We start from the raw sequence: 13,901 nt of genomic DNA, 5'->3' as shown, positions 1-13,901 counted from the left end.
CAACAGTATTATTAACCACTGGCACTGTGCTGTTATTGTTTCCTGTGATGTGTTATCTGTGGTAATGTCCCGATTTAAATGTGATTTGATTGAGTCATCCATTTCATCAATGTGTTTATGTGTTGCATTAAAATGATTTTGCAAATTTGGTGCTTTCAGTCCTCCTTCCTCTTCATCTTGTATTAAGGTTTTAAATTTGATTCTCTTTTCTATTGTTCTGTATAAAATTAGAAATCATTTTATTTAAGATACTGTTAGAGGTATTGTTAATGTTTGAAATAAAAAACAAGAAATGTGGAAATTAACAACAAATAATCCACTCTTAGAGTTCCATCTCTGGCTTAATGCATTACAGCGTTGCATTACTATAACATACTGGCATGCTGTCTATTACCAGTGCCAGATCCTTCTCCTGCAGACCCAAGTTCTCCAGCTGACAAACCTTCTGGCTGGACAGAAACATGTTTTGTTCATGTAATTTGAATGCCTTTTTATTTTGTTTAGGAAGTTAAACGCCTAGGTTTCCACAGCAGCAAAAACCGTGGCATGCTTTGTCACTGCTGTGTGCACAGTTATAGTTTACTGATACTGTATTTTTGTTTTGTATTTTTAAAGTCAGAATTCTGACTTTTTTCTCAGAATTCTGAGAATAAAGTCAGAACTCTATTTTTTTTAATGTGTGGCCATAATCCTCTTCCGTACCCTGGTAATCAGCTTGTTAACTGCTTTATTTTCAGTGTTTTTATAAGCTGCAGTTTCATGTTTCCCCTCTGCAGCTCCTTTAAGTTTCACTTTCCTTTCCCCACAGTGTGACTAACCGGCTCAGCTGCTGCACTATGACGTCAACAATAACACCAGAGGAATGTCAACACTCTGCATGGGGCCGTTTGTACTCAACACTGTCGTTTATTCAAGGACATTAAACTTCCACTTGAATTTTTTATTTTTTTATGAATGTAGCTCTTTAGGTTACTTTTAGGTTTTCCATATTTTGTGTGGGGAAAGAAACTGGTGACATCTAACCAAGTAATGCACTGACAGCACAGAGGGAGCATATTTGTACTTTTATGACTTGAACCACAAACACCTACTACACCTTAGGGATGGGACGGTTCAAGATATATTACCCAATATAATATATTACCCATTTGGTTACCCAAATAAATGTTCAAAAACCTTTTCATAATATGTCCCTTTTGATGATGTGACAGCAGCAGGATGATTGGTCCAGAGAGGTTTTGGCAGAATTCAAAGAGCTGATCACTAGAGAACAGAGAAGGAGGAAGAGAAAGAAAGTATGAAGAACACTGAATGAATGTGTGAGAGAATATAAACAGTCTTCCTGCTTGAACGCTGCGCTCCATGTTTCAGGAAACAACTGTTCATTATGAGTCTGTCGCTGCTCGAGGTCTCTGCCTCTTTAAGGAAGCGTCTCCTCTCCTCTGTAACTTTGCTAAATGTTGGGACTTTGTTACATAACGATGACATAAAGTGTCTGGAGATAACACGAACGGGCGCTATTCAAATAAAGATTGATTGACCTCAATATAATCCACTTTTACCACCCTACAGATCCTTCTAAATACACAAACATGTAAATACTTGATTGTGTTTCCTGTTGCTTCAAAATAAAACGTTTACTGCTGTTAACCTTCACACATGTAAAATAAATAAATATATAAGTGGTGCATACATAAATAACATGATAAGTATAAATATTATCCAACAGAGTAAATGTTCACATATACCAAAGTATCTTTACATCCATGTAGGCTTCCATTGTAAAAAGAAAAAGAAAAAGAAAGAAAAGAAAGTAAATATCTAAATATTCTAGGCACACATGACCCACTGAAAAAGGCTCCACGGCCCACTTTCTGGGTCCCGACCCACCAGTTGAGAACCCCTGACTTAGAGGACATGAAGGTTATTTAGGAGGTTGTAAAGGCTGTAATAGTTGGGACATGTTCCAGGCTGATTGCACCTTCAGATGCTGACAGTCACGTCGGTGTGATGTCAGGAAAGTGAAACTTAAGGAAACAGAGAGTGATCATCAGAGTGGGTATAAAGAGCGGAGCTGACACCTGAGCGTCAACACTCAAACAGACTCAGGATGGGAGTTCAAGGGCTGACCTCTTTGATAGAGGCCAACCAGAAGATCTACCGGGACGTCGAGTTCAGGATGAGACGGCTGGTGATCGACGGCTGCAACTTCCTCTACCAGCTGTACTTCGACTCAGGTGAATAAAATAAAGTTCTCTCATTGCAGTTTACTATTCTATACTTTACGATTCTACAGGGCAGGTAATGTACGTCACATTTTCCTTTTATTACAGCCAGTCTGCAGACTTCTTATACTTAAATGTCCCATTTAATTTTTAATTAAAGTTTTGTTTATCTCATCTGTTACAACGTGTGATAATGTCTAACAGCGCTTATCTGGATGACGTCAGAGCAATTCAATGTTAAATTGTGAGTTTGATTGAGTGTAATATGTGTTCGTCCTCCATAAAAACTCCATGATAAAACGCAAAGTGCTCTCATTAAGACAGCAGTAAGTTTCCACTGAGTGTTTGTAATGACGCATCACAAGATCACAACACAAACAGCTTTTTGTATGCTGTTGCTGGTGGCTGGGCAGTGCAAAACAATATGACAGTGTCAGAGACGTGCGGTCAGGGGAGGTAAAAACAAATAATGATTAAATTATATTTTATTTAATCATTATTTGTTTTTTACTTTTGATGATGACAGGGGACCGCATGTCTCTGACACTAATATTGTTTTGCGCTTCCCAGTCACCATAGCAACAGTATACGAAAACATTTGCAAAGCTTGAGACAAAAATCTAGATTTTGGAAAACATGGACCACTAAAGAAAGAAAACACACCTAAAAGGTGCGTAACACGTTTAGGAGTGCCTCCGTTTACCTGTCCCCCAAAAAAATCCTTGTTAACATTTTTACATTTACGCCCTGAATTATGAGAACAGAAACTTTTTCCGATCTTTATTCTTAAAGGGGACATATTATGAAAAATCCTCTTCTACAGTGTTTTTGAACATATATTTGGGTAACCTGAGTCTCTACTGACCCACAACATGTGAAATAAACCCATCCAGTCCTTTGTTTGTGGTCTGCATAAGTCTTACAACACAGAGAAAAATGCTCTGTTTCTAATGTGCTCTCCTTGTGATGTCACAGTGGGATTCTGGTAAAAACATATCCCCTCCCCTCCCCTGGTATCTCCACCCATAGACTCCACTCCCAGCCTAGAGCTAAACTTTTGAGCAGGTCGGCCAATTTTATTCTCGCTACAGAGGAGTGATGTCTACGGGGAAAACTCGGGGGGGGGGGGGCTCATTGCATTTAAAGAGACACACACACCAAAACGGAGCGTTCTGAGAGAGCTGGTTTATACAGGGTCACAAACCTCCTCTGGTGCTTGATTCATGTTATATTTGCATCCAAAAAGTAGCTATTTTCCCAACCATTGTTTCGGTCACCTAGAAATGGGCGCCGTTGCTTTTTGGTTGTGTGTGCGCTCCCCTTCTGTTCTGCGCCCTACTCCGCAGCAAGACCAGCGTCCTATCTGAAAGGCTCTTAAAGGGATAACAAAGTCTACTGTACGTACTGAGCCATACAGTATCGTTTAGCACAGTATTGTTTTGTATTGTACCGTATCCTCAGATCCGATCAGGAGTTTTAACTAAAGGTTCGAGGTGTTTGTCGTTGTTAACATTTTTAACTCCTCCTATGGGCAACGATATTTGGAGACTGCTATATCAACATATTGCACATGTGTACAAGCCCCTAACGACACATAGCAAAAATATCCCATAACTGTAGATATATTTAACTCAAAACTACCAATGTGAACCTCATGGTGGCACTACAGTTAGAGTCAGAGGTTCACCACTGTCTCCGGGAGGATAAATAATGCAATAACAAAATTTCACAGCAATCAGTTGGACAGTTGTAATAGTTTCCGTCTCGTCCACAGTGTTTTGCAGAGTGACCACAAGACCAGCATGGCTAAAAATAAACATGACTTAGATCTGATGTTCCTGTAGCCTGATATGAATCAGAGAACGAGCTGTGTGTAAATGAATCTGTTTGTGAGGACTGAACTCATCTGAGGATTGTTGTCTGGATGAGGGTAAGCGTTAGCTGTAAAGGAACCTTGTGTTTCATCCAAAATTTATTTTTTTGTCGGTTTTGCTTCAATAATTAGGAGCTTTTCCTTTTAAAAAAAATCAAAAAAAAAAGTCCTTTATTTGGTGTTCAAAGAGTGAGAGGACAACTTGAGGCAAAGTGGAATCGAAACCAAGCGGCAACCTCTGTCGTTGAAAAATGAAGGGGGTGCTGAAGTGTAAAATCCTGCAGTTCCTCAAGTGTCCACTAGAGGCTGGTGCAGAAGCACAGGAAGTCACATTCTAAAAAGCCTGTTTTTACAGCAGAGATGAACATGTTTACAGCCTGGTTCAAAAAACCAAATAGGTGTGATTAGCTCATGTCTGGATGGACACACACTGTACGGGGGGTGAATGTTTTGATGACTCATCAGTTTTGATTTGATGAAGGATAAGAGTTATTCACAATAAGGCGTGTAGTTGACCTGATTGACAGGCGGGCGCGGTGTAACGGTTTGTCAGGAGGTTTAAAACCCGCCTCAGCAGCATAAGCTGCATAACGTTAGCTTGTTTGTGGTGTTGTGTTAGCTTGGATGCCTTGGCTGCATTAGTTGGCTTGTTGAAGAATTCCTGAGGTCACGGAGCAGCGAGGCAGCAGCACACTGTGTTGAGTGGATGGACTTGATCACAGAATGCAAGTGAAATGAATGAATGAATGAATGAAACCTTTATTGCACCTCGGGGGAATTAGCTTTGCACAGAGAGCTAAAAAACACAATACAAACAAACATTTACAGGACAGCACATAAGAACACATAAAAACACACTAAAGCATCACATGATTCAATGAGGGATTTCAGCAGGTTAAATAAAGTGCAGAGTGGCGAGTTCGTCCTGTATGATCAGTTCTTATTAAGCAGCTGAATACTGCGCGGTACAGAGGATGTAATGCCTCTTTTAGTCCTCATCCTGGTGTTCTGTACCTGCGCCCTGAATTCAAGAGTTCATACTCTGACCAAAGGGGGTGCAGAGGGTCAGCTGTGATCTGACCGGTCTGTCAGGAAAGAAATGCTGTACATTTGCTTCCCAGTTATCTTGCTGCCTAGTTTAACAACCTTGTCCAGTTTGTTCTTATTTTGTAAGGACAGTGCTCCTCCCCAACACTGAAAACAAAAGGTCAGCACACTTTCAATAAAAGCCTTGTAAAATAATTTCAGCATAGTGATGTCAACATTAAAATTTCTTAGTTTCCTCAAAAAATAGAGGCGCTGTTGAGCCTTTGCATACCTTGCATTTGTGGCAATTATTGTGCCAAGATACTTATATGATACTAAAATCAATAATAATTTATTTGGTTTTCTTTGTATTTAAAATCAATGAGTTATCAGAGCACCAGTTGTAAAAGTTGTCTAGCTCAGCTCTGTAATTGGTCTCATCGTCATTTTAAAGACCTATCAGAGCAATATCATGCATATTTAATTAATTTACAGTTGTCATGATGACTTGTACAGTCATTGGTGTACAAAGTAAACAACAAAGGTGAGAGGACACACCCTTGTGGAACCCCAGTGTGAGTGTTAATGACTGAAGAGTTTTTCCCATGGATGGTAACAAACTGCTGCCTTTTAGAAAGGAAGTTATGAATCCACCTAATGAGGGTGTGGTTAACTCCCATACTACACAGCTTCACAGCCAATAGTTGTATATGGACAGTGTTAAAGGCAGATGAGAAATCAGCAAACAGTATACGCACATAAGATGATCGCGTTTCCAAGTGTTTATAAACTTGGTGAAGCAATGCAGCCGTTGCATCCTCAACACCTCTCTTTGCTCGATATGCAAATTGTAGAGGATCCATTTGACTGATTGATTCAGACCTTCAGTGAGATAAAACGATGCGCTCAAAACATTTCATGACAACTGAGGTCAGAGCAATGGGTCTAAAATCATTGAATTCAGAGGGGCTTGTCTTTTTTGGTAATGGGATAATTTTAGATATTTTCCATGATTTTGGGATTAATTGTGAATTTAAGGAAGCGTGGAAAAGTTGTGTGAACACAGGACCTAACTGCTTACAGCATTTTTTAAGTATATTACCGTCTAACCCATCTGGGCCAATGGATTTCCTCACATTAGTCTTGGAAAAGGCAAACTGCACTTCCTCAGTTGTTATCTGAATAGGAGTGCCATTTTTTCTCCAGTCTGCCTCAGGCTCCAATGGGGATTGACTATCAGTCTCATATCGTGCGAAGAAGTTGTTCATGTCATTGGCAAATTCAATTGTATATGAAGCATTATTCTGTTGGGAGTTCAAGCCAATCATTGTTTTAATTCCACGCCAAGCCCCCCTTCCTTTAGTGTCTGTAAGTAGTTGCTCAACTTTAGCTTTGTAGTCCCTTTTTGCTTCGTTAATTTTCATTTGTATATCTCTTTGTATTAGTTTCCCTGTATGTCTGTCATTTATTCTAAAAGCTTGTTCTTTTTTAAATAAAAGCTTCTTTTTTTTTTATCTCAGCAGTAATCCAGTGTTTAGTGTTTGCATATGTTTTTGTTTGTTTGGTAGGGATCACATTATCTACACAGAAATTAATGTAAGATGTTACTACATCAGTATGTTCATTTATATCTGTGTATCCAAACACTTCCCAGTCAGTACATTCAAAACAGCCTTGTAAAGCAAGTACACTGTCATCATCCCACACTTTCACAGATCTTGATTTTGGTTTTCCAGTTTTCAATTTTTGTCTATATGATGGTAGCTGAAACACAGTATCATGGTCAGATGCACCTAAATGTTCCTGGACTGCAAAGATTTTAAACTCACTTTAATGACTTCTTGAACACGTTTACAGGCATGATGTTTGTCCGTTGAAATGTGGGGTTTTATGTGTTCTTTGTTTTTTCTTTGGTTGCAGGTCTGGACCTGAGTCATGGTGGGGAGTATGCTGCATTTGAGGACCTTGTTGAAAGGTTTGTCAAGGCCCTCAAAGACTGCGGCATCTCACCGTACGTGGTGCTGGACGGGGGCATAGCTCAAACTGACAAGAAGGATGAAACCATTAGATTAAGAGCAATGGATCGGCTCCAGAAAGCCCATCAAGCAGTGGAGGGAACCAGGCAGGCTGTGAATGGGATCAAGAAAGTCCATCAAGATGCACAGGAGGGCAAGGTCTTGCCACAGATGGCCAGTCTGGTGTTCAGGCAAACACTGGCCCGGCTGGAGGTCCCGGTTGCTCAGTGTTATGCAGAGGCTGACCAGGAGATCGCTGCCCTGGCTAAGGAGTGGAAGTGCCCGGTTCTCTCCAACGATAGTGACTTCTTCATCTTTGACCTCCCAGGGGGGCTGCTGCCCATTTCTCATTTCAATTGGCAGGCAGTGGAGAGGATTGGCTCACAGAGCTACATCCCTTCTAAGATCTACTACTCCTCCAGCTTCTGCATTGTCTTTGACATAGAGCCCCAGCTTCTGCCAGCATTTTCGTCCTTGGCTGGAAATGACTATGTGAAGCTGCAAAGATTGAATGCATCTATTAGATGGGCCCAGTTCGCTCCAGCAGTCAATGGGAAATCACCACAGCGCCTGAAGGGGCTGCTCTGCTGGCTGAAGGACTTCAAGCAACCTGAGGAGGCCTTTGAGGCAGCACTAGGACTGCTGAGAGAGCTGAGTGAGGAGACAAAGGCAGAGGTGATGGAGGGTTTAAACCTAGGGATGGAGGAGTACCAGCTTCCTCCAAGCTCCTTGAAGAGATTCTTCATCGATGGGGTTGCCCCTCCATTCCCTGAAGTGGAAGAAGTAATTAAATACTTAATTATTTAAGTGCATTTTCCTTTACTCAGGCTCAGACTGTCAGTCAGCCAAAGTCCTTCCTTTGGACTCTCAAAGTTGAACCAGTTCAAAGATGCACTTTCATCAGTATATTATTAGTATTAATAAACGAAGATAGTATTTCAAATCTGCTAAAATGTACGACACAAACACTCATCAATCTCAGACCTTTCAGTATAATATGAAGAACATGTTGACACACCTGATTGAATGTTGTTTTGTCCTGTCCTCCAGGAGATGGCAGGTTGGGTCTTGCTCCCGGTGATGCGGGCACAGCTGACTTCAGACGTCCTAGATGTTCTATTGTTCAATACCATTGCTCTCAGCTGTCCGGTGGACAGGGCAGACTTTCCCAGTGCTCACCTGACCTCCAGGCCGATACGCCAGGTGATGTACAGGCTGCTGCTGGGCAAAGGAGAGAAGCTACGAGTGAATGAGAATGACAGAGAAGGCCTCCAGCTGAAAAGCTTCCAAGTCCAACCTGCAGCCAGTGGGGTCCCTGAGAAGCTGGAACTCAAGTCACTGAACAAGGTAAAGCTTTCAAACGTTTGTTCCAACACGGACCACAAGTGCATTATTGTGTTGAGTGGCACTCACTATTATCAGCCATAGAAGTCTTTCTTTCTCCATTGACATGACACGAGCAGATGCTACCCAACTTTGGCTTCCCATCTAATATCAAACTTTACTCCAGCTGTTTTCACATCTGCACTCTTGAAAATGTGTCTAGATAATTTCAGTAGGACTGCTCTTGAAATGCTCCTGATCTGTTAGTTCACACATGCACCCAGTGGCGATGCTGGAGTCTGTTGGGGCCCTAGCCAAAAATCAATAGGGGGCCCTCCAACCAGCATTCATTCAGAAGATTGGCAACCCACATACTCAGCTCTGCTGCTTAGCCCACAAATGCATGCTCCTTACAAATGTGGCACCATTTAAAAGGAAAATAAACAGGCTTTCCAGATGTATATGATTTATTGCCAGGAAGCATTGTTACAACTAAGAAATTATCTACCAGACACAAATTTCCTTACTTGTTGTGCGATGTTTGTTTGTTTGTGTTCTTCTACTTTCGTCTGGTTCTTTTTAAGTCACGTCTTACCTCAGGCTTAAGAGTAAGCTTTCCCCGGAAGGCTGAGAAGTGTGATACCCCCATGATTGGTGCACACCCTCCGGTCCCCCTTCTTGTAAATGGGAACCACCACACCGGTCTGCCACTCCACAGGCACTGTCCCAGATTTCCACGCGACATTGAAGAGGCGTGTCAGCCAAGACAGCCCAACAATGTCCAGAGCCTTTAGCATCTCAGGGCGAATCTCATCCACACCTGGCGCCTTGCCACTAAGGAGCTTTCTGACTGACTCAGTGACCTCTGCCAAGGTTAGTGGTAAGACTTCCCCCGGATCTTCAGACTCTGCCTCCTCTTCGGATGACGTGTTGTCAGGGTTCAGGAGTTCCTCAAAGTATTCCTTCCACCGCCCAACGATGTCCCTGGTCCGGGTCAGCAGCCCTCCACCCCTGCTGATAACAGCCTGGAGGCAAGCCCTGCTTTCCCTTTCTGAGCCGTCGGACGGTTTGCCAGAACCTCCTTGAGGCCAACAAAAGTCCTTCTCCAAAGCCTCCCCGTACTCCTCCCACAACCGGGTTTTTGCTTCCGCAACCACTGAAGCCACAGCCCTCCAAGCCACCCAATACCTGTCAGCTGCTTTCAGAGACCCCTGGGCTAACCAAGCCCGAAATGCCTCCTTCTTTTGCCTGACGGCTTCCTTCACCACTGGTGTCCACCAACAGGTTCTTAGGTTGCCGCCACGACAGGCACCGATGGTCTTCTGGCAGCAACTCCTAGCAGCTGCTTCCAAAATGGAGGCTTTGAACATGGACCACTCAGACTCCATGTCCCCAACCTCACCTCAAAAGTTCTTCCGGAGGTGAGAGTTGAAGACCCCACAGACAGGGGCCTCTGCCAGACGTTCCCAGTTCACCCACACTACACGTTTGGGTTTGCCAGGTCTGTACCAGTCTGATCCAACTCACCACCTGATAATCTCTGAACTGCTGTTAGGAGCATATGCACATACAACAGTCAGAGCCTTCCTCTCCGCAACCTGAAGTCGCAGAGAGGTGACCCTCTCGTTCACCGGGGAAAACTCCAACACAGCGGCGCTCAGCCGAGGGCTGGTGAATATCCACACACCCGCCTGGCGCCTCTCACCCTGGGCAACCCCAGAAAAGGAAAGAGTCCAGCCCCTCTCCAGGAGTTTGGTTCCAGAACCGGTGCTATGCAGCGAGGTGAGACCAACTATCTCTAGCTGGTAGCGTTCCACCTCCCACACAAGCTCCGGCTCCTTCCCCGTCAGAGAGGTGATGTTCCACGTCCCCAGAACCAGTCTGCGCTGCTGTTGATTAGCAAGTCCAGGCCTTCGCCTGCCACCCGGCTTATCTTGCACCTGCTCCCCTTTGTCGCTCCCTGCGGGTGGTGGGACTGTTGTTTTTCTCGGGCTGAGCCCGACCGGGCCCCATGGAAGACAGCCTGGACACAAGACGCTCGCCTTCGAGCTCTCTCTTTTGAACTGCTCTTAGTCTGGACCCTCCCCCAAGCCCACCTTGCCTTGGGAGACCCTACCAGGGGCTAATGCCCCAGACAACACAGCTCCCGGGTTCACCAGGACACACAAACTCCTCCACCACGTTAAGGAGGTTCTTTTTTATATATTCTGTTTCAATTTACAGGTGTGGTATAAACAAAGTAGCATTGAATTTAACGACAATGTTCCTCATTAACCTCTGACCTCTTGTCCCCAGGCGGAGCCCTCTGTGCGTCTGCAGGTGTTACTGGATGCTCTGGGAGTGCCTGAGGCCTGTCTGGAAGGACTGCAGCCTCACCTGCGCCTCCTGGTGGCAGTGAGCTGCTTCTGGCTGCAGAGAGCCGAGCCTAAACCAGACGAGACGCTGCTGAAGGCGCTGCTGCTGGGAGTAAGTCATGGAGACTCACTGAGACAACGAGCAGGTAATAAATGAGTCATACAGGCGTCTTAACTTACCATTGTTTCCACTGAGGATTCATCTGCAGCCTATGGTCTCATTATTTAAGGTGCAGTAGAGAGCAATGCAAAAGAGAGTCCTTTTCAGTCCTCTATGTGTGTTTGTGATTCAGCTTTGAAGAGAGAGAAGAAACCCTTCAAACTGCGGCTCGATGCAGACACCCTCCACTCCTTCAACCAATGGCAGGGATGCCTGAGACAGACCGTCCACCTGAACCAGCTGCTGGGCTTCCCCTTACCTGAACCACAGATCGCACGGTGAGTTCAAGGACACAGCAACCTGAGATTCACGTCCTGACTCAGTCAGGTGATGTCCGTGATGATAAATCTCCATCTTGTTCTCCTGATGTCCTCCAGGTGTTACGAGGGAACGTTGGTCCACAGGCTGGTCCACATGTTGAGGAGGGAACGAAAACTGAAAACCCTTTTGAAGAGCGAACCCTCAGTTATGAGAGAGTACCACAAGATGCTCACCATCGTTCAAAGGTTTCACTTTGAGGAGGAGTTGATACTGACGGGAGTGAAAAGGCGGGAACTGGAGCCTCTAAAGGACCTGACTACCACCCTGAGGGACCTCTTCTACCTGTACGAAGAAGACGAGGTCAACAGTGCCGTCCAAGTACACGAGGATCTTTATCTGGATGATATTTTGTCCGTGAGAACTCGGTACAGATCGAAGGAGAGGAGCAGCCGCTGTGACAATCTGATCATGGCCCGTAAACAGGAGTGCCGGCGCTGGGACATCCTGTGACCTCCAGGTTTAGGTCTGATCGAGGGACTCACTGACCTCCTTCAGTCCTGATTCAGTGCTGTTTTTGTTATGACAAGACCAAGGGTTGTATTCAAGAGTACTAAGAGTTGCTCCCATTGACAACATTCAAAAAAAGTCTTAGAATCAGGACATTTTCTAAGAATTTCCCTTTAACGTTCAGACTAGATCCTTTTAAAGATGAAAGTTATTCACAAAGCGTCTTAGCCCTTAAGAGAGCTCCTGAGGTGTCAAAGTGTGAGGAGGACTTTAAACAAGATGAAGAGTTTCTCAAGCTGAGGAGAAAACAGAGAAATAATAAAAGCTGCAAGCTAAAAAAAAAAACCCACCTACGTGTGGACGAGGGCTAAAATGTCTTGCTATTGATAATATGTTTTTGCCTTTAAGGTACAAACAGGTTTTATGTTTTAAATGCAGAGATTTTTGACTATTTTTGATATTTTTACATGTGATAAAGTTTATTAATTCGTCCACTCAAAGAGAAGTCAACTCTGGAATTTACATCAGGGACTTCATTTGTGCTCCAAGCTGAATGTTTTAAAAAGGTCACATTTTTCAGATGGCTTTTGTTGTGATGTCACTTAACGTTATTTTATTGTGTTAACAGATTGATTTGTTGTATGTATGGGAAAACTTTGTACTTTAATAAAGTCTTTACATGAATAGTTTTTGGCATTTTGTGTAACGTTTTAAATCGTTGAACTTTCAGAGTGATCTCTACTCATCAGAGACATTTCTTTGTTTGTTTGAAAGTTCGTTTAAAGGTCACATATTCTGTAAAATTCCCTCTCTAACTCTAATATGTGTCTCTAGTCTGTCTACAAACCCCCCAATGATGAGAAAAGTCCATCCTCTCCATCTTTAGCCTGCTCCACTTTTCAGAAAATGTGTGCTCAAACAGACCGTTTGGAGATTTTCCCTTCATGACATCACAAAGGGCAGTAGCCCCTCCTCCAGGTGGGTGACACTCCCACAGCTAGGTGTTTGTTCTGCCCTCTGAGTCTGCCTTCTCACCGTAAACAATAGGACATGGAGCGAGAAAGACTGAGTACACCCAAGCCCTTCCAGAGAGGGGGCGTGGTCAGACACAGCTAATTTACATATTTAAAGGTACAGACACAGAAACAGCCTGTTCTGAGCAGGGCTGAAATAGAGGGGTTTATAGACATGATCAAATACAGGATCAGAGTGGATTTAGAACAAGAAACTTCACACACATGTTTTGAGGAGCTCTGACACTTATTTAAACTGGTTGATGAGGATATGTGACCTTTAACCCTCTCTTCACTCACTGAGGTGTAAATGTAGGAACACAAATAAGGAAATGTTCAATGTTTGATTTGTTCGTCGTAATAAACTTTTCTTCTCTATTTGTGTGGATGTTTGAACACAAAGACAAAATGTGAATCCAAACTGAGGCTGTCCTCATATTTTCGGTGCTTCTGTACCTTTAAATCCCACACGTTTGAGAAACGATACAATCGATGGCACAGAAACATACAGAATAACATCTTCAGTCACAACGCCTGAAACGTTTAACGAACTTTAAAATTCAAGAACAAGTGAGGGATGTTGGTCAACAGAAATGAGAACGATACGAACACACACCTGACAGCGAACAAGGACAAAAGAGAAGCTGACCTCTGTCGTCGTTGTCCAGGAGATAAATCTTTTTATTTCATACCAGTTAAATATAACGTTTCAATGTTCACAATAAGGAATAAAAAACAGATCTCACTTTAGGAAACAGCAGCAGAGTGACAGGATTTTCTGGGCTGATGGGAGAAAATTAAAAAAAGACAACTATCAAAAACTCCATTTCCCAGAAAGCACCGCGACGTCTGAATAAATCAAATGAGGGAAAGCATAAGTGAATCCTGAATTAAATGCTGAATGAAGTCTGTAATATTCGCAGTGATTCATCCGTCAGTAAAGGGAGATTTTTAAAATTTGTAATGGATGACGTCTCTAAGGCACAGCATGAGGAAGCGTTCTTATTAAAGTGGCGGTACCCTGAAGCGTCCAGTCCGTGGTGGAACTGTTGCGGTCGAAGCGTTTTCATTTAGCGTCAGGATGTTTGACTCTGCAGGGCGGGAAACACTCACCAACTCATTTACATATTTAGCTCTGAGACTT

The 13,901-nt window shown here is 43.4% G+C and overlaps 1 protein-coding gene across 1 annotated transcript; it reads left to right on the top strand.

Annotated features, from left to right (window-relative positions):
- The first annotated feature begins 2,044 nt into the window (after window positions 1–2,044).
- Window positions 2,045–12,433, top strand: LOC110004167 (protein asteroid homolog 1). The gene is made up of 6 exons (XM_020659721.3): window positions 2,045–2,237; window positions 7,045–7,922; window positions 8,190–8,486; window positions 10,758–10,962; window positions 11,110–11,254; window positions 11,354–12,433. Exons 1-6 carry the CDS (start codon window positions 2,111–2,113, stop codon window positions 11,745–11,747), a joined length of 2,046 nt encoding a protein of 681 aa, XP_020515377.1. The 5' UTR covers window positions 2,045–2,110; the 3' UTR covers window positions 11,748–12,433.
- The last annotated feature ends 1,468 nt before the right edge of the window (window positions 12,434–13,901 follow it).

The sequence above is a fragment of the Labrus bergylta genome, chromosome 8, assembly GCF_963930695.1.
Source record: "Labrus bergylta chromosome 8, fLabBer1.1, whole genome shotgun sequence".
In the NCBI taxonomy this organism is placed as follows: Eukaryota; Metazoa; Chordata; class Actinopteri; order Labriformes; family Labridae; genus Labrus; species Labrus bergylta.
Note: the sequence above shows the minus strand (reverse complement) of the source record. Positions and strands in the feature narration are given on the sequence as shown.

What these genes read in the sequence shown, in the direction of transcription:
- LOC110004167 (XM_020659721.3), top strand. Translation starts at nt 2,111, where the DNA reads ATGGGAGTTCAAGGGCTGACCTCTTTGATAGAGGCCAACCAGAAGATC. An exon ending in CCAGCTGTACTTCGACTCAG is followed by an intron (nt 2,238 to 7,044) that starts GTGAATAAAATA and finishes CTTTGGTTGCAG; the next exon opens with GTCTGGACCTGAGTCATGGT. An exon ending in CTCACTGAGACAACGAGCAG is followed by an intron (nt 10,963 to 11,109) that starts GTAATAAATGAG and finishes TTTGTGATTCAG; the next exon opens with CTTTGAAGAGAGAGAAGAAA.